Raw genomic sequence first — 24,505 nt, forward strand, 5'->3', positions numbered from 1 at the left:
AAAATTTTACTTTATAGACTAATTGTTCTATGTTCAACAGTTTGCAATAGTTGCTGGTATTTAAATTGAATTTTATTTTTATTTAATGTTTATGAGAATGGGAGTTGTCAAATGAAATGTCTCTGACATGCTTTAGAAACAAATGTTTGAAAACCTAAGTTAAGACTTGTGTTCTTTTCTCAGGCAGACAGGATCATGGTTAAGTGAGTCAATTATTACAGCTCAGAGCATGGCAATCAAAGCAGACATTTTAAATGAATGTTCAATATGAAATCAAAGGAACACTTGCATTATTTAACAACACTTTATTAAGGAGATGGAATTTCATAAGCTGGTAATGTGACAAAAAAATCATGATTTTCAATAGTCTTGAAGTGACTTGAATATTTAAAAGAAAATGAACAGTCTGTTGGTCACAATTTGTATGGTACTCTGTTAACTAGCACTAATACAATTATTTCATTTTTCTAGCTATGCTTTAAAACATACAAGACACAATAACATCAGTATAAATTTTAGTGAAGTAAAATCATTTGTGTATACTTGTTGCATACAAATAAACATACATTACTAATAAGATACAAAATTGTAGATAAAAAGCAATGCAGACTATGCCAAGTGAACAATGGGAACACAGAGCTCACTCAAATGAAATACTGTCTACTAGTGCTAACATAGACACTTAATAATTTTAATCAGTTGAACTGGTCCAACCTCGTACTGTCAATACTTTTTTGACATTTTCTGTCACTAATGATGAACCATTATTTCATTTAACAACAAAAATTCCTTAAACTCCAAATCGACTTCCCTCATACTTTATGATTTTGATCTGTCTTCTCGTTGTGAAGCTCCGTTGTCCCTATATATTAGGATCTTATAATAGCAATTATAGATGTAATTTGCACTATGGCTCTGGATCTTATAGATTTAAATGCAAAAAAATGTTTCCCAGGTTTTATAAAATTTCATTCAATGACAGAGTTATACATATACATAATTATATTACATTCAGCAGTACTACAAACTAAATTATAGGGAAGAGAAATCCCAGAATTTCTTTCACATTTGGAAATAATCATGTGATACAGGTAAATAATTCAGAAATCACACAGTTAAGTGATTTGTGAACCAAGGAATTTTAATTAGAACATACAAGTTCTCAATATAAAATTTACAGCTGTTCAGCAGTAACTGGATAAGCACATTCAGACAAGCTCAAGGACAGTACCATTGGAATTGATTTCAATGGTAATCATATCTGATGTTTTAGAAACTCTTAAGTTTTAAGATAATTGCAGCAATATTAGAAATCCTTTACCTTAAATATAACACAACTACCCTAGGAATGTTTGATGGCTCCATACCAAGCAAGATGTAGAACAATCACATCTAACCTGCAGCTGTTTTACCCGCCTATCACTTTAAACATGAACACCAAAATTACTTGATTGTTGAATACAATACACAAAAGGCACTCACCTGTGGGAAAAGAAAGCTATTATCAAAAACAAAGGGTCTATTACTGAGTTTTAAACAATTTAGTGAGACAGTAACATTCTCACTGCCTCAGTAAAGCAGCCAGCTTAAGAAAAGACACTACCCACCCCAAGCATTCTTTCTTCTGCTTGCTCCCATTGGGCAGAAGATACAAAAAGCTTAAAAGCACATACCACTAGGCCCAAGGACACACCAATTATCTGCTCTGTACTTTTTTTATTCAGCTTTTGCACTTTATTCTGCATTGTTAATGTTTTTCCTTATCCTGATCATTGCACTGTGCAATAATTTGATCTGAATAGACAGTATGCAGGATAAACTTTTCATTGTACCTTGGTACATGTGACAATAATAAACAAATACCAATACCACATATCTCCTTCCATTACCAGTGACATACTTTGCTCCTTCATTTGGTATTTGTGTTTCACAGCAGTACATCACAACTAGAAAGGAAGAGCAATAATGCTTGGAGATGGAAGTGGGTGCCATCATGGCATGTCATCAAAGCCTTCCGATCTTTTCCAAGGTAATAAAACAAATTTATTTTTGAATTTTGTTAATGGGTTTTAGCAGTAGTATATTCAATAGTATTTATAGGGTTTTAAATGATGGGCTCCAACCTGTCTCATAAAAAAAAGGAGTATCTGTGGATGGATTGGTAGATCTAGTGGCATAATGTTGTGTGGACAAGTGACAGACATACAGATTATCAATAGGATAGTGGAACGCAGAATGAGCAGGCAAAACTGAATCATTACCGCCTATCAGTGCAGACCTGAAGATTGTCTTCATTTTGCCAAACAACTTCCTTTGTTTTCTAATCGTATGCGTTTCATCTTGGTGGTTTGGGTGACTTCATTTTCCAAAGGCTTGCTAATGGAAATGAACATTGTGCATCAGCAGAGAACATTCCTAACTTCTGGAATTTATGATTGAAGGAAGATCATTGACAAAGCTGTTGAGATGTTAGTCCTATGACATTGCTTGCCCTAAGAGCTTCTGAACTTATGTCCTAGGACTGGGGTAGCTCATTTCCAACAACCACAACCATCTTAGTTTTTGGGAGGTGTGACTCCAACCACAGGAGTGTCTTCTCCTAATGCTCATAGACTTTAGTTTACCCAGGCACCTTGCTGCCAAACTTGGTCAAATGCTGTCTTGATATCAAGGGAAGTAACTCACATAAACTCTGGAATTCTCACGTTTAGAGCAAGGTCCTGGTGAGTCCTAAACAATGCATCGGGGGTGAGCAAGTTATTCCTGAGTAAGTACTACTTAATGGTACGGTTGCTGAAACCTTCCCTACATGCCATAGATCATTGAGCATAGAAGGATTAGGTGCTAATTTGCCAGATTGGATTTGTCCTTTTTTTTGTGATCAGAACATTGCTGTCTGGTTTACACCTGTGTTGACATTGTATTCCAACAGCTAAATGGAGGACTCAGCTTGTTCTTGCGTATAGATCATTCTACAGCTGAAATGTGTTCTAGTCTAACAGCCTTTGCAGTTTCTAGTGCTTTCAACCATGTCTTGATATCACTTGGTGTCAATCAAGTTGGCTGAGAGCTGGGTTATTATCAGCATCTGTAATGCTAGGGATCTCCGGAGGAATCCAAGACAAATCATCATCTTTCTGGCCACTTCTGGAACATATTAAAATAATAAATAAATGTTATTATTTGCTTATGTATAGAAACTTGCCATATCATGTATTAACATAATACAAGTTTTTCTGACTAAAGTTCTTATGGTTTTATAGGAGTCCTGATAAATGGTTCCTGATCTCCATCTCTGAAAGGAGCCATCATCATATTGTTATCTGAAAATAGGGTGGAGAGGCATATGACCACGACACATCTATAGTAATGATATGAAAGCTATATGCTTACATTATCTTACACTACACTGTAATGTAGCAGTTCGCATAATGCCATTACAATGCCAGATAGAGGATCAGGATTCAACTCCTGCCACTGTCTGTAAGGAGTTTGTATGTTCTACCCTCGGGGTATTCCAGTTTCCTCCCCATTTCAAAGATGTACATTTAGGGTTAATAAATTATGGACATGCTATGTTGGTGCCGGAAGACTGGAAAGATTTGAGGGCTGCCAAGCACGATCCTTGCTGATTTGATCTGATGCATGTTTGTTCAATATTTGATGGCTTTGGGTATGTATTCGTGGCTGTCTAGAAGAATGAAGGGGATCTCATTGAAACCTATTGAATATTGAAAGATCTCGATATAGTGGAGAGGATGTCTCCCATATTGGGTGTCCAGGACCAGAGGGCACAGCCTCATAATAGATAGATGTACCATTAGATCAGAGATGAGGATGAACTTCTTTAGCCAGAGGTTGGTGAATCTGTGGAATTCTTTGCCACATTCAGCCATGGAGGCCAAGTCATTGGATATATTTAAAGTGGAGGTTGATACATTCTTGATTAGAAAGTGAGACAAAGGTTACAGAAAGAAGGCAGGAGAACTTGGTTGAAGGCTGAATGGCCAAATTCTGCCTCTATCTCTTATGGGTTTGTTTCTTCTTTGTTGCTTGCTAAGGGATAAAGGACAAAAAAAGAACTACAGTACGTGGTTTGGTTGCAGTGAAGGAGCTGAGAGTCTATCAACTAAGGGAGCAAGAAGATTCTGTTTTAAATGGTGTTGCTTATTTGATTAGAGAATGTTGACAACAGGCCTGCAATCACAACTTGGCTGCATTATTTCAGAAAGAAGTTGTCTTGGAAATGTACAGAGCTAAAGTGCAGGGAAAACAGTTTCCCGGGAAAGCACAGCAAGAGTTAGCCCTTTATTTCTCGCACTGAGCAGTGAGCAACAATATTTGACTGCTGTATTTTTCTGTGCATTCTGCTGGTGTAGAATTATTTTGATAAAATACTCAGCTTGCTTATCTTGATGGGTTTGCAGGAGAGCTGCTCATTTAGAAAGACCGTCCTCAAAATATCAACGCTGACTGGCAACTCTTGCGATACCACCGGTGCCAAACTGTATCGGTGTCAGCTGTTCCTTTGGATTCATCAGCTGTATGGAGAAGGGGAGCCTGCTGCACGGGCAACAGCTTGCTCTCCGTATCGCACTTCCTTGGCTTGCTTACTGGTGGCAATGCACCAAAAGCGTAGAGAGGATGCAACTTTCATGGTCGACCATGACCAAGGGAGGGCCTCAAACCTCAAAAATCCTATGAAATTTGAGCATTGTGCTATCTTTGTATGTACATATACTCACCAATGAATTGCACTCTTATAGAAAACTAATTGCTCTCCCAGATCAAACAGGGTATTTTACCTTCCTTTCACTTCAGGCCCAGAAGCAAGAACTACCAATGACGGCCACTTAAAGTACTGATACACTGGTTTTAATTTATCCAAGACCTAGTGTTGCTACTTCTCTCTCGATAAACATTGACAGACAATTGAGAGATTGTTGAAATGAGAGAATAAAGATAGAGTGAAAAAGTGAATATATCACATAAAAAGATAAGAAGCAGTAGTAAACCAAAAGAGGATGGAAAAGAAAACAAATTTCATTCAACAAAACGAAAAGTAATACTTAGTGGGAGTTGGAAGTATTTACATTATATAATCTGAAAATGCATTATTATTTATAATTTTTAATGCAAGAGATAAAAAATGTCAAAGTCGTTACTGCGAACTTTCTCAGGTACTTTTCAGAGCCCAGTCATCAACCTGTCATTGAAAGTAGATAATATTCCATTACAAAATCATGAATTATAGCCTGAGGAGATCACATAGAGAACAAGTAAAATAAGTCAGTGGCATACCCTCAGAAATATAAACTTACTTTTGATCCATACACTCACCAACACCCTGACAGATACTTGAGAAACTTATTACTGGTAGTTGGGAATGGCACATCCATTACCAATGTGAGGGGCTGGTATATTTAATTCAAATTAAGGGAAAATTTAGATTTGTTTTTCAAATTTATGCATTCTTGAAGCATTTAACGATTGTTTCTTCTCTTTCAAACAACAATTTAAAACATTTTTAAACATATTTATGTTTCTTGTTTTTATTTTCAACTCAAATGAGGAATCGGAATAATCACTGCTTAATATTTGAGCATTGAACATGTTGTGCTTGCTCTTAGCTTGGGTTTGAAATACCATGCTCACAAAATTGGAAAATCAAATACAACAAAGGAATATCTTTTACTCGAGTTCACGTGACATATGGAAATGATCTGGTTCTGTAATTATATTTCATAAAAGAGAGATTCTACTTAACTGTTAAGCAATGCCTCACACTTAAGTTCTGTAATATTTGTAAACCCTGAGCACAGGCAGTTTTGTAGAGAGGTAACCTGTGAGCGTCTTTGTCAATTATCAGATCATTTTTTGAACAACATCAGCCTTCAGAAGCTACTGACTTTGCTCCCATAATGTAGCTGGTCTTTGGGTTTTCACTTACACTTTGTAAGAGCCAAAATAAATCTCTTTCAAACCCATGTTGTTGCTTAGCACTGCTGTTTTGAAGAGTTCATTATTGGGAACTCTTCACTTATTGAATACCAATACATACTGCATTAGTGCCCCGTCCCTAATTTAGTCTTTCTTTAATGAATGGAAAGTGCACCAGTTGAAACCTGTAGGTGAGATTTCAATTTTTTTGCACTAAAATCTCATAGGCCACAGTTAGGCAAGATAATACAGTATTTTTAACAAACAAAAAATTTAATATAATGCTTGGCTTTTTATTCAGTATCTTGAAAGACTTGAGTAGACATAGACGGAAACTTATATTTGGCAGCAGTGCTATACCTATTGAATGATCAATCTAATCAGAAAATTACCTTAAAGTGCATTTGCTATGTGCCACTTGGATATGAATGTGCATGACCTCAAACTTAATATTTACATTCGTATTCCAACTTCACACCTTAAATAAAAGCACAATGCTGTTCTAAATTCATTTCTTTCACTGGCTGGTTCCAACATGGACATTGTTCTTAATTGAACATTGTTAAAAGTGCTGTAACGTTTACTTGGTGATTCTGCCGTCGATTACTTTACATAAAGCACATTTCCTAATTCCATGATAGCATGTACAATTACTGAATCATGAAAATATGAGAGTTTCACAAACATAAAGACATCCAAAAATAACATTTAATACAAAAACATTGACCTCAAAACTCAATTGCATTTCACTGTCTTTTTCAGTGTTATGCAGTTAAACATCATAAATTTTCTTCAGAGTGAAGCATTATGATGTTTAATTTAGAGTCATTTCATGCTACTCCAGAAATCTGAATGGGAACTACCAGGTTTCTGTCATCCTTGCACCCCGATGTGGTTTTCTTATCTAGGATACCATGATGATTTCATTCCCTGGGCAGTGCTTGTTTTGGAGTATTATAGGCAATGTGGACTATTATCCTGGTATAACCTGTTGGGTTACTTCCTGAGCAACCTGTCAGGTAAGTGATTTACTTACCTTATTCTTTTGTTCCACTCAGCCTCACTGTACTGCTGGATCCCAAGCCCATACTTCACAGATTCCGATTTCACCCTATCCCCAGCATCAGCTACTCCCTGACCTTGCAACCATTCAAATCTCAGGTCAGCTCTTCCATCTCTCAGAACTCAAACTTATCACCATCCAAACTGTCAGTCTGATTTCCATCCGACCTTCAAAAAACAGCTGGTTCAATTTTCACCCTCCTATCTCATCACTGTCACCATCCAAATTGGTGGGCCCTCCCCTGTCTCTCCAAATTATCAAATAATTTACAATGCTACACCTTCCCCCATCTCCAGTTGACGGTAATATTCAGCGTCTCTCCTCTTGTCACACCTTCACACCAACTGGCTGCTGACCAATTTGAACACAGTCTCCAAAACAATCATTCCAACGCTGGTGCTGTCCCCCAATTAACACATCATTATAGACCTATAGAATCTTCAGCTGGCTGTTAAAATTTACTCCAGTTAGACTGCAAGGGGCAGCAAGTGTTTTGGAAATCCAAAATATTTTTTCGTGTAGTTTAACTACTGTTTTACAAAGTTAGTTACAATCTAGCATTGTTTTGAAATACATGTAATTGCTTAAATCTTTAAGCAGTAACTTATATTTACACACACTGAATAACTGTCTTTTCCCTATTCCAATGTGTGCAGTTCTTTACCATGTTCCAAATCAATGTCTTTCTCAGCTGCTAACTGGTAATGGTAATGACACATATAACATCTCCCTCAGAAATGTGCAAGCTGTTCATTTATGAGCTGTTGAATGACAACCATGAACCCTGGGGCAATTTAAGAGTCGGCAGTTTCCTCCTTCGGAAGCTGAAGTTAAATTGTATCCTTTGCTGATGTTGAGTTATATCAAGTATTTTTACAATCCTATTACAATGTACTTGAACTTATGAGTATGAATGTCAATAGATCAGCATATACATTTGCAATCTGAGGAAACAGCAAACCCACATTGGCAAGTCTTTCTGAGTTTTAAAATTTAACAATATACTTACTTAACCATCCATTGACTATGTATAAGAAGTCACAATTGTAGAAGTATTTCAACATGAAGCAGTTCTCAGTGAGGATGATTTTTTTTAAAAGATACTTAAATAATCTGAAACATAGAAAATTACTTTGTTGCCTGATAAATCTGAAATTTTGATTACTACATTTGGATTCTCATTGTCTGCCAAGCAGGCCCCTCTTCACCATTAACACAAGAAAATGCAATTTTAAGGAAGCACATATTTGAGAAATTGAAGTGTAGTGGTTTACGTAATTGGAACTTTGGTCAATCAAGGGATGTGATAAGTTAAATGTGAAATAATCAGCATACATGGATATGCAGGAAATTCATTTCCATCTGACTCTCTGCTTTCTTAAATATCCCATAATTATTTCTGCATTCAGGTGCAAATGCAGAGGAAATTCCAGGCCATGATATTTTAATTGATGATCTAATTCTTTTGCCTGCATCACAAATTACTAATGCTATCGTTAATACTATCGTATCCTAGTTTAATGATTTGGAAACAATCCAACAATGAGACAGCAATGTTAGCAGAACTCCAGGCATACATAGTTCAAACAGGACAAACCACTGAATTAGAAACATAAACACAAATAGTACATAGTTACTTGGTCATCAAAAGACTGTTTGCCTGAGCTCAATCTTTCCATGTGGCTCAGCTGTTTAAAACTTCTGATTTATACAGATGCATTCATACTGTATATTTGAATTTATTTCAGCTTCACAACGTTAACACATACCTCCATTGTTCATGATGCTAGATATCAAGGTTCCTCATAATAAATGAAGGTACCAAGCATTTATTGCCCATCTCTAGTTGACTTCAAGAGGGCAATGATGAGCTGGCTTCTTGAACTGCTGTAATAAGTTTGGTGAAGGTTCTCCCACGATGCTCTCAAATAGAGAGATCCTACTTCTTGTGCCTTATTCTTGCTTAAAGAGACACTGAACTAAGCAGCATTATGAAAATTTAATCCAAAGAAATTACAAACTTGTTTTTTTCTGGTTTGCGGCTGTCCACATTCCTGCGCTTCGACTATGGTAGATGTTCCTGCTTCAGTCTCATTTAGATGTTTCTTTTGGCCACTCCACAATACTTCTGACTGCATGCAGGGGGATGAAGGTGGCGGGATGAAAATTAATGCAGATAGCGTGTGTGTTGCTGAATAGCTGAAAAGAAGATTCCATCTCCGGCATTGAATTGTTAACCTGCCTGTTTTACAATGCATCAAGGTTAATGTATGTATTTTTATTATTAACCCAACATACAATTGTGCCTGTCCAAATGCTGAGGAGCCACCAAATGGCAAATTCTTGGAAATACTCACATATCATTCCTGAATTACCAGATCCTGAAAATGGGCAGTAAATCATTGGAAAATATTACAATTATGAACCAAGGCATTCTGCAATTATTTCAATGCACTGAAGAAATAAGGAGAGCCCACATTCACTATATTCAAGGAGTAATTTTACTAGTTCATGTTGCCATCAAGGAAGCTACCCACAATTATTGGTATGAAACTCAGGCACCTGCGTATAAAATCACCCCTTCCACCTTCAGCCCTCATTTTATTATATATATGTATATTATATCATTTATAATAGTTAATTTGGAAATATATACACAGCGTAGGTTCTATAGTTATATATAAAAACATTAGTTTATATTGATAAATAATTATAAATATAAACTAATAGACCTGGATTGCAGTTTAATTATTAAATTTGTTTATTAAATAATAAAAGAATTTGACCAATATAAATAAATAACCAATTTGATCAATGTGCAATCCAAAACTACCTATAAACCAACATTTTAATGTAGTTAAAAAGCGTAACAAATCTTTTTATTTAACACCTTTTACCCCATAATAGTCTATTTTATAAAAAAAATCATAATCTATTAAGTCATAGAGCAGTATATAGTAACAAAGCAGTATTAAATAGCCATATAATCTTTTGTGCTGAACAATCATATCCTGTTTCCATTCAGTTTTAACCCAGATGCAAGGAGTGGCTTTTATCTGCAAGACACTGATTTATTCTCTGGACCCAAATGCAGGTACGTAATATGTCAAACTTAACAGCTACTGGTAGGTAGTGCTATCTTATATTAATTTTATTATTCTTCATTTATGATACTTGGAGACCGCCGAATGTTTCCCCAGAGCAGAAAAGCTGAACATTTACACTGACATTCATTTTGCAACTCCTTGCATCTTGTTCATGGTTCCTTTTTTGCTGCTTGGCAGGATATTCTTCCTTTTCACTTTGTTATTGCTCTTCAAACCTGGAGAACATTGGGTGGTTATTTGGTCTGTAGTCTTTGTTCCTGCAATCTCTTTGTTCTTTCTTGAAAGCACTGAAGTTTTTTCCTTGGGCTTTCTTCCTCTCTTCTTCCCAGTGGTGTTTTGCTTCCTCTCTGAATTTGTAACCTTCAGTTCTCTTCTGCTTTTTTGTGATATTTCTGCTGAGGCTCTAAACCAGTTCTGTCAAAGGATATTTTAATCTTTAAATGTTGATTGAGTTTTGAAGTTTGGGAAAACTGCATAGCATAATTGTCACTCCAACTATTTTCAGGATAAAACATGAAATATTTGTGTAGGGGTATACATGTTTGTTACATTTATCTTCTTTTTCAATGCAAATTTTTGAAAGCTTTATTTCTCCTTTGTTTTCCAATATCCCAAGTCATGCAATGAGCAGATAATTTCATGTATTTACCAACACTAGTCTGACTTTGCCAAAACATGTCTAAAACAGCTCTCTCACAATTTTTTTCTCCTGTTGAAGGGCAGGGTTTGCCTTTCACTTAGCAGCCCTCCATAAATGCACAATTTTCATTAATATCTCAGCACTAAAGGGGTCACATGTGGTAATGCTTCAAGGTGTAATTCCAAATAAACTAAACTATTTTAATCTAGTTTAACACAAGACATTTTCCTGCAAACGAAAAGTTAAGCAAAGTATAACTACCCAGTTCAAATATTTGAATTCGTAAGAAATATTGAAGTAATATTCTCTTTGCAAACCACTTAACTATAAAAAGAATATGGTGTAATCACTAGCCTACAATAATGACATATTCACTGATATGCTGTCTGTTTTACTTGTATTGGATTATAAAATACAGCTTGTCATAGCTTTGATATTTATCTTTGAGTACTGTGCATGAATTAGTCTGAAGCAGCTTTTAAAGTATTTTCAAATTCTCAGAAAATGTGTATCAAGCCAAATTAGGTTCCACTGGTTAATTTGAACTAAAATGTGGCATACTTTAACTTTTTATCTCATGCATAGTGGGTGGATTGATAGTGCACTAAGAAAACATAAACTATGTTGTGGTTTGACAGCAAATTTCCATTAGTTTTCATTTTCAGTTCTAAATGTGGCACTTAACCCATTTTCCTGTGATAGGGATTTAAATGTGTTGAAAAGAATAACATTGAAAAGAGACAATTACTCAAAGAAGCTATTCTTGCTAATTCTCATAATGAAATCATGTTAGCTTACAGCTTACCTCGGAATGAGAGTTGTTGATATGGTATTTAACTCCACTTTCTGAGCTAAATTCCTTCTGACAAATCAAGCATCTGTACTTCCCTACTAGATGCTCACCCTGTCATATAAAAACATTTATTAAATCTCAGAACTTGAAAAATAAAGAAATGTCACAAGACTTCACCTCAGGTCTGCATTTAAAAGGCAGATAACTTTGCATTGTAGCTGAGATTTTAGCATTCAAGTTTCCAATAAGGTTTTTATTGGAAAAGGTCATTATTACTAGCATGATGAGAAAATTACCTGTACTGTACTATAGTTTCAAACTATTATGGGAATTTGCAGTTATTTCAAAAATCATAACAACAATGTTCATATGAATACTACTTATGCAGTAAAAATCCTTAAATATTTCACAGAGACGCAAGAATTCATAGAAATAGTACCAAATGAGATAAATTTCAATATGAAGCCACAAATGCTGACTTCAGAAATATGTAATAGGTTTTAGGGAAAATTGAATTGTAAACTATTATTGATGTCTTCATGTGACTAGTGGTAGAGGCCTCATCTTAGAAATGTCCGGAATGCAGAATATAATATGAATGTGGAATTTTAAAAGAACTCTGTTGAAATGGAATCTATGCATCCTTTGAAAACAAACATTGAGTGGGAGATTAGGAAGTGTGAAATAAAAGCAAAAGAGTAGTATTAAACTAAGGTTCCTAAGGAGAAAAATACTGATGCAGAATAACACACACAAAATGCTGGAGGAACTCAGCAGGTCAGGCAGCATCTATGGAAATGAATAAACAGTTGACATTTCGGGCCGAGACCCTTTTTCAGGACTGGAAAGGAAAGGGGAAGACGCCAGAATAAAAAAGGTGGGGTAAGGGGAAGTAGACAGCTAGAAGGTGATAGGTGAAGTCAAGTGGATGGGAACGGTAAAGGGCTAGAGAAGAAGGAATATGAGAGGAGTGTGGCCCATGGGAGAAAGGGAAGAAGGAGGAGCACCAGGGAACGGTGATAGGCAGGTGAGGAGAAGCGGTAAAAGTCTAGAGGGAGGAATAAAACAGGGGAGGGGAGAGGGAAAATTACCAGAAGGAGAAATCGATGCTCATGCCATGAGATTGGAGGTTACCTGGACAAATATGAGATGTTGCTCCTCCATCCTGAGAGTGGCCTTGTCGCGGCAAAAGAGGCGGCCATGGACTGACACGTTGGAATGAGAATGGGGATAGGAACTAAAATAGTTGGCCACAAGGCTGTTATTGAAACAGAGTTCTTGGGTCAAATGTGCCATTTAAACTTCTGTAGTGGTGGACAGTGTGGCTAAAAGATAGCTACCAATACAAAAATCAAACTATTAATAAACTAATACTGCCTGTACATTTGTTGCTTTGCTGCACACCTTACATCACAGAAAGGCCCATTGACATTTGAATATTGGAACTATGCTTGACAAAAGTACAGTGGTTATTTTCATACATCCCATTTAGTTTTTTTGTGCAAGTTACAACATCAGAACAAAAGAATGCCAGAGGAAAATGCAAGCAAAATTGATTCTAATGGTGCATTTACCCTTGTATCAGCGCCAAATGATATTTATTGTCTACTCCCAATTCTATTTCTCCCCCGAGAGTAAGGTCTACACAAATATCCTCACAAGCATTGATAGAGTTACTCCATGCAAGGCTAAGAACCGCAGGAAGTTTAAAATTTCAGAACAAATATACATGTGGTGTGTATATATTTCAGTCAATGGAAAGGTATTGCACAACACAATGGTGCAGATATTCCATGGGAGGGACATATGAACGTCAGTTGCCATAAAGTAAACAACACCTGCTAACTTGGGACTATTGTGGTGATACTTAATTGTGCTTCAGCTAAAAATAACTGGTTTACAAAATGGAAGTAAATGCTCATTATCTATAAGCAAACAGAATTGATAAAAATTTTACTAATTTGGACATACACGCCACCTACTGGTTGTTTAGAAGAGTGGCACCGGTGGACCATACAGAGACATCTAAGGATGTCTACCTGGAGAAGCTGGTCGGAGTCCACCATGTGAAAAATAGGGAAAATGGGTAAAGATGCAAATCAAAAATGAAAATTTTAAATATTATCAATCTAAAATATTAACACTGTTTTTGTCTCCACAGAAGCTAACTTCAGCATTTTCTGTTTTATTTCCAGATTTGTGCAACTGTGTCTTGATTAAAAGATTACTTACATTCTTTTTAACAATTGTTCTGTCTCCCATCTCTTGAAAGATTACCCACTTAATTCAAAAACTGCAACCCATTCAATAGTACATCAATAAGTTAAAATCTGTAAACATTAGATTATCCAGCTGATATCTGAAAACAAACGCTTATTAGTCTATAGGACGAAATGCAGCCAGGTCTCACAAAATATCATCAATATTCATCTGCAAAGGGCATTCTGAATGGTTATACTGGGATCCAAAATCTATGGAAAGAGAAATTGGGCATGTAAAATTCAGTTTGATTTTCTGAAGAGATATGTTGATGCTTTTCAGGTTTTTTTTTGCAGAAGATAGAACTAATGGAAGTTCCAGAAATAGAATGATTATTTTCAATGACATCTTTCAAGCTCCAATGAACATATTTATTTTCCTCCAATTTAAGTGATAGAGAATGTTGCACATACCTGCAATTCTCGTTCTTACTTCTCCAGAACCACCTGGTTTCATGTGTGCTAGGTTTATAATTAAGCTCCACTTTAGTGCTTTGTGTAGGTTTCTTACTTTGCATACATTAGAATCAACTACTTGATTATAATATGCAATGGAGCCCAAATGAACATGTTCAAACAACTGGATTGCATATCAGTCAAATAAGTTTATGTTCAACTGACCTTAGTGCACGTTGCTAGATGAGCTTTTAGTCCAGAAAAACTTGAGTAAATTGCTTCACAATGCTGAAACAAAGAATATGCAAGTGAGTTGCCTTTTAATTTACTGCAACTGCAATGAGTTGAGGAGAAAACAGTAAGTGAGAAGGTAAAATCAGGATCAGAGTAGGGGATACTTTTGCCGTTGTCTGTTCTAACAGTAGTTAGATCTCATTGAAACGGATTGAATGTTGAAAGGCCTTGATAGACTGGATGTGGAGAAGATGTTTACTATGGTGGGGGAGGGGTGTGGTCTAAGACGAGAGGACACAGCTCAGAATGGAGGGAGGTCCATTCAGAGCAGAGATGAGGAGGAATTTATTTAGCCAGAGACAGGTGAATTTGTGGAATTCATTGCCACAGCCAGCTGTGGAGGCCAAGTCATTGGATATATTTAAAGCAGAATTTGATAGATTCTTGATTAGTCAAGTCATGAAGGGATACAGGGAGAATGCCGGAGAATGGAGCTGAGGGGGATTTGGATTAGCTACGATGAAATGGCAGAGCAGACTTGATGGGCCAAATGGCCTAATGCTGCTCCTATATCTTATGATCTTATGGTCTAGTTCAAATAATGAACAAAGCAGCATTTTGACAGTTAATGGCAACAGACAACTCACACACCAAGTGTGATTGCCCTAATTGTTCCTCAAGGGAGCTGAACGAACTGAAAGTAGTCAACCACATTGCTGTAGATCTGAGGTCAAGCAAGAAAAGGGATTTCTCTTCTCTGAAAGACATAGCAAGTCTGTTCGATCTTCGTAATAATTCAGTAATTAATGGTTATTCTTTTTGACGTAGCCCTTAATTTAAATTCCTTAGCTACCATAGTTTGATTTAAATTCCTATACTGTATCCAGATCAATAGTCGAGTCCTCTAAATAGCTGTCCAGTAATTTACCTGCTTTGCTGCCATTCTCCTTATCTAGTAGACTAGACTATCCTTTGTTCTAGATAGGAATGTTAAAAAACAGGAATATTCAAACATTCTTGTACAATTCAAGATTCTGGGAAAAAGACCTTATCTTTACATAGCACAAGTAGAGCTATAATAAAATTTTAAGATGGATGTTGCCTAAAATGTCACTTTGAATACTGATTCTTCATGTGCATTTTTCATACAGTCGGTTGCTTCCAATATTATTGAAATATATTCCAATGTAACCTGACTATTGCTTATAACCTTTTTAGATTGATGGGTAAGACAATGCTTATACTGATGGATAATTTTTGACAGAATTAAATTTGTACGCACACTGGCAGAATAGGATATTGTTTAGATAAAATAACAATGGCACACACTCTGAATATGATCATGAGATAAAACTATAATATCCCACCACTGGTTAAGAGAAGCATGAAAAGATTGTGATGTTTCCCTTGTACTTAGAGCTATTTGTGGTTCTAAAATATGCAAAACTTTTAATGGTAAATAGCAAAAATGTTAATAGCAAAAAACATTAATAAGTGGTATATACTTGAAGTGATCAAGGGAAGAATTACAGATAAAAATCCAGTATTTTTCAGCCAAAACATTATTAGAAATTGTAAGGTTAAACAGGTGGTCACTTAAGACACAGACTTTCGAGAGAATTTTAACTTCTTATGTTCACCTCTGACAGGAAAGTTGTACGATTGAAATTAAAATGGTACGTGAAATGATCCTACCAAAATTCTAATTTGTTCCCACCACCACATTTACGTTAAAAAGACTGAAATAAGAAAGGAATTGTCCCTGCCCAGGACCTTATTTAAACATCATGTTATTTTTTGAAACATGCTAATTTAACCAATGCTGCAACTAAAATTCACACTGCTTCAGGCTCAGTCCTGGACCACAAGAACTTTTGACAGTTTTTTGAAAAATGAAAGTTAATTCTGAGTTGCACAGCGCTAGGGGTTCTTTCTGATCCCACAATAATTCATTGGCCTCCTGTGCTGGAGAAATTGCCCAATTTTGCAAATTCTCCTTTCATTTGCCTTTTTGTTGTGCTTCCAGGTAATTTCAGAGGTTTCTGGTAACTCTACACAAAGTAAATTGCAGAAGTGATGGTCTTAATATCTACGTGGCCAGAGACAGGGCGAGCAAGTAACAATGGTGTTGAGGTCAGTATAGATCAGCCATGCACATACATGAATGGTTAGGCAGAACTGAAAGACCTGGTGGACGATTGCTTCTATTTTCTCATGTCCAGACATGAAGATAGAACAAAAATCAGCGTGGGTCAGCAAAGAAAGAAACAACAGAGAGACTTGGCAAAGAATAAAGTAAGTTATAAATTAAATGAGATTGGAAGACAGAAAGCGAAAATAGAGAGCATCCATAGATCTAAGGCTGCCAAACACATAAAAGATTGGAAGCCTGAAGCAGGGATGTATATGGGACAAGTGTTCCCATATATAGTGCCTTGTAAAAATATTCAGCTCCCAATCCTTGTTCACATAAATGAGTATTGCTACCAAGGATTTTGATCAACTTAACTGAGAATTTTTATTTGTGAATCACGTGCTCCTTTTTTCACAGTAGAGCCCTAAAACAGGGAAAATTGTAAAGCATGAAAAACTAAAAATTCAAAAACTTAAATGTCAGCAGTTCAAAGGCATTCTTCCCCCTTTGTTCAGTATTTTGTTGAACCATCTCTCGCAGCTATTACAACCAGTAGTCTTTTTGGTTAAGTCTCTATTAGCTTTGTACAACGTGATGCAACAAGATTTGCTCATTCCTCCTTGCAAAATTGCTCAAGCTGTGCCAGGTTAGTTAGGAAGCAATGGTGGAAAGCAATCTTAAGGACTTGCCAGAGATGTTTGATGAGGTTAAGAAAAGAACTCTTGACTGGGCCATTCAAGAATATCAATTTTCTTCATTTGAAACCACTCCATGGTTGCGCTGGCACTGTTCTTTGAGTCGTTGTCTTGTTGAAAGATGAACTTCCTCCCCAGATTAAGCTTTCTAGCAAAGGCTAGCAGGTTTTTTTTTATCCTGGATCTCTCTGTATTTAGAAGCATTCACCTTCCCATTAACCCTGCAGCTGAAAAGCTTTCCTATAGCATGATGCTACCCCCACCATAATTTATAATAGGGATGGTTTTAACTGGTTGATGTGTAGTATTAGATTTACACCACACGTACCACTTAGTGTTGAGGTCAAAATGTTCAACTTTAGTCTCATCCGACCACAAGAGCTTCTTCCACATCTTCACAGTATTTTCCAAGGGTTGGTTTGCAAAATTTTTACGGAAATGGATATATTTTTTAAACCAGGTATTCTTCCTTACCAATCTTCCGTAAGTACCCTTTTTGTGCAAGGCCTTAGAGATTGTGGAGCCATGAACTTCATCTCTAGTTGCGGCCACTGACTTCTGCAATTCACTTAGAATGACTGTTGGCATCACAGTAGCCTCCCTTACAAGTGCCATTCTTCTCCGGTGAGGGGTGGCTTGACCTAGGTAGTATGGCAGTGGTTTCATGTCATTTCCACTTTTTCCATGAAGGACTGCACTGAGCTCTGAGATATGTTCAATATCTTTGAGAAGGTCTTATACCCTTCCCCAGATCTGTGCTTCTTTATTATCATTTCTCTGACTTGAATTGAATGCTCTTTTGTTTTCACTTTGGTTTGATTTCTTGGAAATCTACCATACTTAAAGATAGTGGGGAGTACTTATTCAAGTGATCCTCCAATTTTCTACATCAACAAATTGGGTGAGTTGGTAAGGTAATATAGAGTATTGCACGTGAGGAAATTCAACACAGTAATTACAATGGGGATTAATACTTTTTCAGCCTCATAATTTTGAATTTAATTATTAGTAAACTGCTGACAGGTATTGGATTTTCCTTTTGATTTGACATGATGCACAATGTTTTGTAGATTAACTCAAAAAAACCTGACTTCAAATGAGACAGTAAAATGTAAAAATAGTTGAGTGAGCTGAATATTTTTTTCAAGGCACTGTAGAAGATGGTCTTTATAATGGGAAAAATACAGGTGGTCTTTATAATGAGAAAAATACAGGGTTGGAATATTAACTACAGATTGAAGACAATTAGGAAATGCTTTGAGGGAATGAGACAGGCCAAATCTCAGAAGTTTGTGTAGGGGAACACTTGGCATCCAGTAATCACAATCCTATTAGTTTCAAAGTAAATATGCTAAAAGATAGGTCTGGCCCATAGGTTGAGATGATAAATTTGAGAAAGACCAATTTTGATGGTATCAAAAAGGATTTGGCAAGTGTGGGTTGTCACTGGCTGATTTCTGGCAAAGGTGTACTTGGTAGGTGGGAGGCCTTCAAAAGTGAAATTTTGAGAGTACAAAGCTTGTGTGTGCCTGTTAGAATAAAAGGTAAGGATAACAAATGTGGGGAACCTTGGTTTTCAAGAGATATTGAGGCTCTGGTTAAGAAAAAAAGGAGGGTCATTGCAGGTATACCCAGTTAGGGACAAATGAGGTACTGATGGAACGTAAGAAATGCAAAGGAACACTTAAGAAAGAAATCAGGTGGGCTAAAAGAAAGTATGAGGTTGCTGTAGCAGACAGGGTGAAGGAGAATCCTAAGGATACAGTTAATTACAGGGAACGACTACGACCAAGAGCTGGGATAAGAGGCTCTGAGTGTCCAGTGTGATGGTCTGGGAGAGCGTTTTCCAGCATTAAAGGTTTACGAGTCCACCAAGCAAAGTTGAAGTGCTATTCCATCCCAGTGGATGAAGATGAGATTACCTCACCAAGCACAGATGATGTGGTCTTTTCAACCACTCATTCACAAGCCACAGCGATTCGCTCTGAAGAGAGTCATAGAACATAGAATAGTACAGCACAGTACAGGCCCTTCGGCCACAATGTTGTGCCAACCCTCAAATCCTGCCTCCCATATAAGCCCCCACCTTAAATTCCCCCATATACCTGTCTAGTAGTCTCTTAAACTTCACTAGTGTATCTGCCTCCACCACTGACTCAGGCAGTGCATTCCATGCACCAACCACTCTCTGAGTAAAAAACCTTCCTCTAATATCCCCCTTGAACTTCCCACCCTTACCTTAAAGCCATGTCCTCTTCTATTGACCAGTGGTGCCCTGGGGAAGAGGCGCTGGCTATCCACTCTATCTATTCCTCTTATTATCTTGTACACCTCTATCATAGAAACATAGAAACATAGAAAATAGGTGCAGGAGTAGGCCATTCCGCCCTTCGAGCCTGCACCGCCATTCAGTATGATCATGGCTGATCATCCAACTCAGAACCCTGTACCAGCCTTCCCCCCATACTCCCTAATCCCTTTAGCCACAAGGGCCATATCTAACTCCCTCTGTCTCCTCTCATCCTCCTTCTCTCCAAAGAGTAAAGCCCTAGCTCCCTTAATCTCTGACCATAATCCATACTTTCTAAACCAGGCAGCATCCTGGTAAATCTCCTCTGTACCCTTTCCAATGCTTCCACATCCTTCCTATAGTGAGATGACCAGAACTGGACACATTACTCCAAGTGTGGCCTAACCAGAGTTTTACAGAGCTGCATCGTGGCTCTTAAACTCTATCCCTCGACTTATGAAAGCTAACACCCCATAAGCTTTAATTACCCTATCCACCTGTGAGGCAACTTTCAGGGATCTGTGGACATGTACCCTGAGATCCCTCTGCTCCTCCACACTACCAAGTATCCTGCCATTTATTTTGTACTCTGCCTTGGAGCTTGTCCTTCCAAAGTGTACCACCTCACACTTCTCCGGGTTGAACTCTATCTGCCACTTCTCAGCCCACTTCTGCAACCTATCAATGTCTCTCTGCAATCTTTGACAATCCTCTACACTACCTACAACACCACCAACCTTTGTGTCGTCTGCAAACTTGCCAACCCACCCTTCTACCCCCACATTCAGGTCATTAATAAAAATCGTGAAAAGTTGAGGTCCCAGAACAGATCCTTGTGGGACACCACTAGTCACAATCCTCCAATATGAATGTACTCCCTCCACCACCACCCTCTGCCTTCTGCAGGCAAGCCAATTCTGAATCCACCTGGCCAAACTTCCCTGGATACCATGCCTTCTAACTTTCTGAATAAGCCTACTGTGTGGAACTTTGTCAAATGCCTTACTAAAATCCATATAGATCACATCCACTGCACTACCCTCATCTATATGCCTGGTCACCTCCTCAAAGAACTCCATCAGGCTTGTTAGACACGATCTGCCCTTCACAAAGCCATGCTGGCTGTCCCTGATCAGACCATGATTCTCTAAATGCCTATAGATCCTATCTCTAAGAATCTTTTCCGACAGCTTTCCCACCACAGACATAAGGCTCACTGGTCTATAATTACCAGGACTATCCCTACTACCTTTTTTGAACAAGGGGACAACATTCACCTCCCTCCAATCCTCCGGTACCATTCCTGTGGACAACGAGGACATAAAGATCCTAGCCAGAGGCTCAGCAATCTCTTCTCTTGCCTCGTGGAGCAGCCTGGGGAATATTCCGTCAGGCCCCGGGGACTTATCTGTCCTAATGTATTTTAACAACTCCAGCACCTGCTCTCCCTTAATATCAACATGCTCCAGAACATCAACCTCACTCATATTGTCCTCACCATCATCAAGTTCTCTCTGATTGGTGAATACCGAAGAGAAGTATTCATTGAGGACCTCGCTCACTTCCACAGCCTCCAGGCACATCTTCCCACCTTTATCTCTAATCGGTCCTACCTTCACTCCTGTCATCCTTTTTTTCTTCACATAATTGAAGAATGCCTTGGGGTTTTCCTTTACCCTACTCGCCAAGGCCTTCTCATGTCCCCTTCTTGCTCTTCTCAGCCCCTTCTTAAGCTCCTTTCTTGCTTCCCTATCTTCCTCAATAGACCCATCTGATCCTTGCTTCCTGAACCTCATGTATGCTGCCTTCTTCCACCTGACTAGATTTTCCACCTCACTTGTCACCCATGGTTCCTTCACCCTACCATTCTTTATCTTCCTCACCGGGACAAATTTACCCCTAACATCCCGCAAGAGATCTCTAAGCATCGACCACATGTCCATAGTACATTTCCCTGCAAAAACATCATCCCAACTCACACCCGCAAGTTCTAGCCTTATAGGCTCATAATTTGCCTTTCCACAATTAAAAGTTTTCCTGTCCTGTCTGATTCTATCCTTTTCCATGATAATGCTAAAGGCCAGGGAACGGTGGTCACTGTCCCCCAGATGCTCAACCACTGAGAGATCTGTGACCTGACCCGGTTCATTTCCTTGTACTAGATCTAGTATGGCATTCCCCCTGGTCGGCCTGTCCACATACTGTGACAGGAATCCGTCCTGGACACACTTAACAAACTCTGCCCCATCTAAACCCTTGGAACAAATCAGGTGCCAATCAATATTAGGGAAGTTAAAGTCACCCATGATAACAACCCTGTTATTTTTGCACCTTTCCAAAATCTGCCTCCCAATCTGCTCCTCTGTATCTCTGCTGCTACCAGGGGGCCTATAGAATACCCCCAATAGAGTAACTGCTCCCTTCCTGTTCCTGACTTCCACCCATACTGACTCAAAAGAGGATCCTGTTACATTACCCACCCTTTCTGTAGCTATAATAGTATCCCTGACCAGTAATGCCACCCCTCCTCCCCTTTTTCTGCCCTCTCTATCCCTTTTAAAGCAATGAAATCCAGGAATATTGAGAATCCATTCCTGCCCTGGTGCCAGCCAAGTCTGTGTAATGGCCACTACATTATAATTCCACGTATGTATCCAAGCTCTTAGTTCATCACCTTTGTTCCTGATGCTTCTTGCATTGAGGTACACATATTTCAGCCCTTCTACCTTACTGTCTTTACACTGTTTATTCTGCTTCTTTTTCTTCAAAGCCTCTCTATATGTTAGATCTGGCTTTACTCCATGCACTTCTTTCACTGCTGTATCACTCTGGGTCCCATCCCCCTCGCAAATTAGTTTAAACCCTCCAGAACCATGCTAGCAAAACTACCTGCAAGGATATTCCCCCCTCCCCCCCCCCCCGAGTTCAGGTGCAACCCATCCAATCTGTAAAGGTCCCACCTTCCCCAGAAGAGATCCCAGTGATCTAAAAATCTAAAACCCTGCACCCTGCACCAACTCCTCAGCTACGCATTCAGCTGCCATCTCCTCCAATTCTTACCATCACTGTTACGTAGCACTGGCAGCAATCCTGACAACGCCACCCTTGAGGTCCTGTTCTTCAGCCTTCTGCCTCGTTCCCGAAACTCACACTTCAGGACCTCATCCCTCTTCCTGCCTATGTCGTTGGTCCCAACATGTATCACAACTTCTGGTTGCTTTCCCTCTCGTACCAGGATGTCGTGCACCCGGTCAGAGACATCCCGGACCCTGGCACCCAGGAGGCAACAAACCATGCGGGTGTCTTTCTCACGTCCACAAAACCTCCTGTCTGCTCCCCTGACTATAGAGTCTCCAATAATGACAGCTCTCCTCTTCTCCGTCCCACCCTTCTGCACCACAGGGTCAAACTCAATGCCAGAGGCCCTGCCACCGTGGCTCACACCTAGTCGGTCGTCCCCGCCAACAGCATCCAGGACGGTAAACTTATTATTCAGGGGAATGGCTACAGGGGTGCTCTGCACTACTTGTCTGCTCACTTTCGCTTTCCCCCCTCTGACTGTCACCCAACAACCTGCTTCCGACAGCCTAGGTGTGACTACCTCCCTGTAGCTCTCATCTATGACTGCCTCATTCTCCCTTATGAGTCGAAGGTCATCCAGCTGCTGCTCCAGATTCCTTACACGGTCTTCCAGATCGCCCAGCCGTATGCTCTTCTGGCAGATGTGACTCTGTGGGAGAGGGGCGTTCCCCCAAGACTGCCATATCTCACATGAGAGGCACATCACCATCTCAGGAGACATTGTAAAAACTAACTGTGAGCTAGCTTGTCCTCTGCCTCTTCACGTTGAAGCTTCTCGAGTCAAAGCCTCAAAGCTCCACTCCTTCACTGGCCCACTCACGCTCTGGCCGCTTTCCACTGGCCGCTTCGCTTGAGCTATCCCTCTATTTATCTGTTTGAGCTTTTCAAAATGTTTGGTCACCTGACCTCGACTGCCCAATCAGCTGCTTTCTGCTGAGTCTGAGCTGTTCAAATCTTGATCGTCTAATCAACAGCTTTCTGCTGATCTATTCAAATCTTGATCGACTTGATTGCACAGACCAACAGCCAAAACTGCCAGAATCTCTCGAGTCAAAGCCTCAAAGCTCCACTCCTTCACTGGCCCACTCACACACTGGCCGCTTCGCTTGAGCTATCCCATACTCCAGGTCAGACGAGAGATAACCCAGGTCAGGTTTCAGACCACAGTACCCAGGTAGATCCTTCGCATGATAGCGGTGGTGTGGAGGTAGAGAAGAAGAGGAAGGTCAGCAATGGCAGATGAGAAGGCTTGGCGTGTATTTGATGATGAGGATATCAGTATGATGTTGGAGAACACTTTCAGGAGAACATCAAAGAGAAAGTTTAACCAATTTCCCCTGGGATCAATAAAGTATGACTATGACTATGACTAGGAAGTGATGGGCGATATGATTTACGATGTTGGAAAGTACAGGTTTGGTTTGGTTGAGTTGAAGAAAGCAAAGCCTACTCAGCAACCAAGCAGGTGCCTGAAGGAGATTAGTAGGTTGAGGAGAGAGCTTAGATCATTGAGACAGAGGTGGTAGGTAGCAAGTGAGGGTGACAAGCCAGGGCTTGCTGATCTCCAAGAGCATTTTCGAATAAAGTTAGCATCACTTCGTTGTGCAGGGTCACAACATAAAAAGAGAAAGAAGAGAGAGAAGGCAAGAAAGTCATTCTTTGAGAACCCTCACGAGTTCACAAATAAACTGTTTGGACAACGTAAGAGCGGGCAGCTTAACATCTCTCAACAAGAACTTGAGGATCACCTGGCAAGCACTTACTCTAACGAACAGCGGGAGGCTCCTTTGCTTGACATTTCAGGGCTTGTGAAGCCTACTGAGCCAGGAGTGAAGTTCGATCTGTCAGAACCCAAATTGGCAGAAGTTGAACGG

The 24,505-nt window shown here is 38.9% G+C and overlaps 1 protein-coding gene across 1 annotated transcript in view; it reads right to left on the bottom strand.

Annotated features, from left to right (window-relative positions):
- Nucleotides 1–314: 314 nt before the first annotated feature.
- The window catches only part of LOC134342794 (zinc finger protein 512B-like), a 128,662-nt gene continuing 104,471 nt past the window's right edge, over nt 315–24,505 (bottom strand). Inside the window, exons 14-16 of the mRNA XM_063041375.1 lie at nt 14,423–14,485; nt 11,556–11,654; nt 315–10,524 (exon numbers count right to left, since the gene is read on the bottom strand). Of these exons, the coding sequence (XP_062897445.1) occupies nt 10,234–10,524; nt 11,556–11,654; nt 14,423–14,485 (453 nt within the window). The 3' untranslated portion in view covers nt 315–10,233. The remainder of the gene's footprint in view (nt 10,525–11,555; nt 11,655–14,422; nt 14,486–24,505) is intronic.

Source organism: Mobula hypostoma, chromosome 2 (genome assembly GCF_963921235.1).
Source record: "Mobula hypostoma chromosome 2, sMobHyp1.1, whole genome shotgun sequence".
In the NCBI taxonomy this organism is placed as follows: Eukaryota; Metazoa; Chordata; class Chondrichthyes; order Myliobatiformes; family Myliobatidae; genus Mobula; species Mobula hypostoma.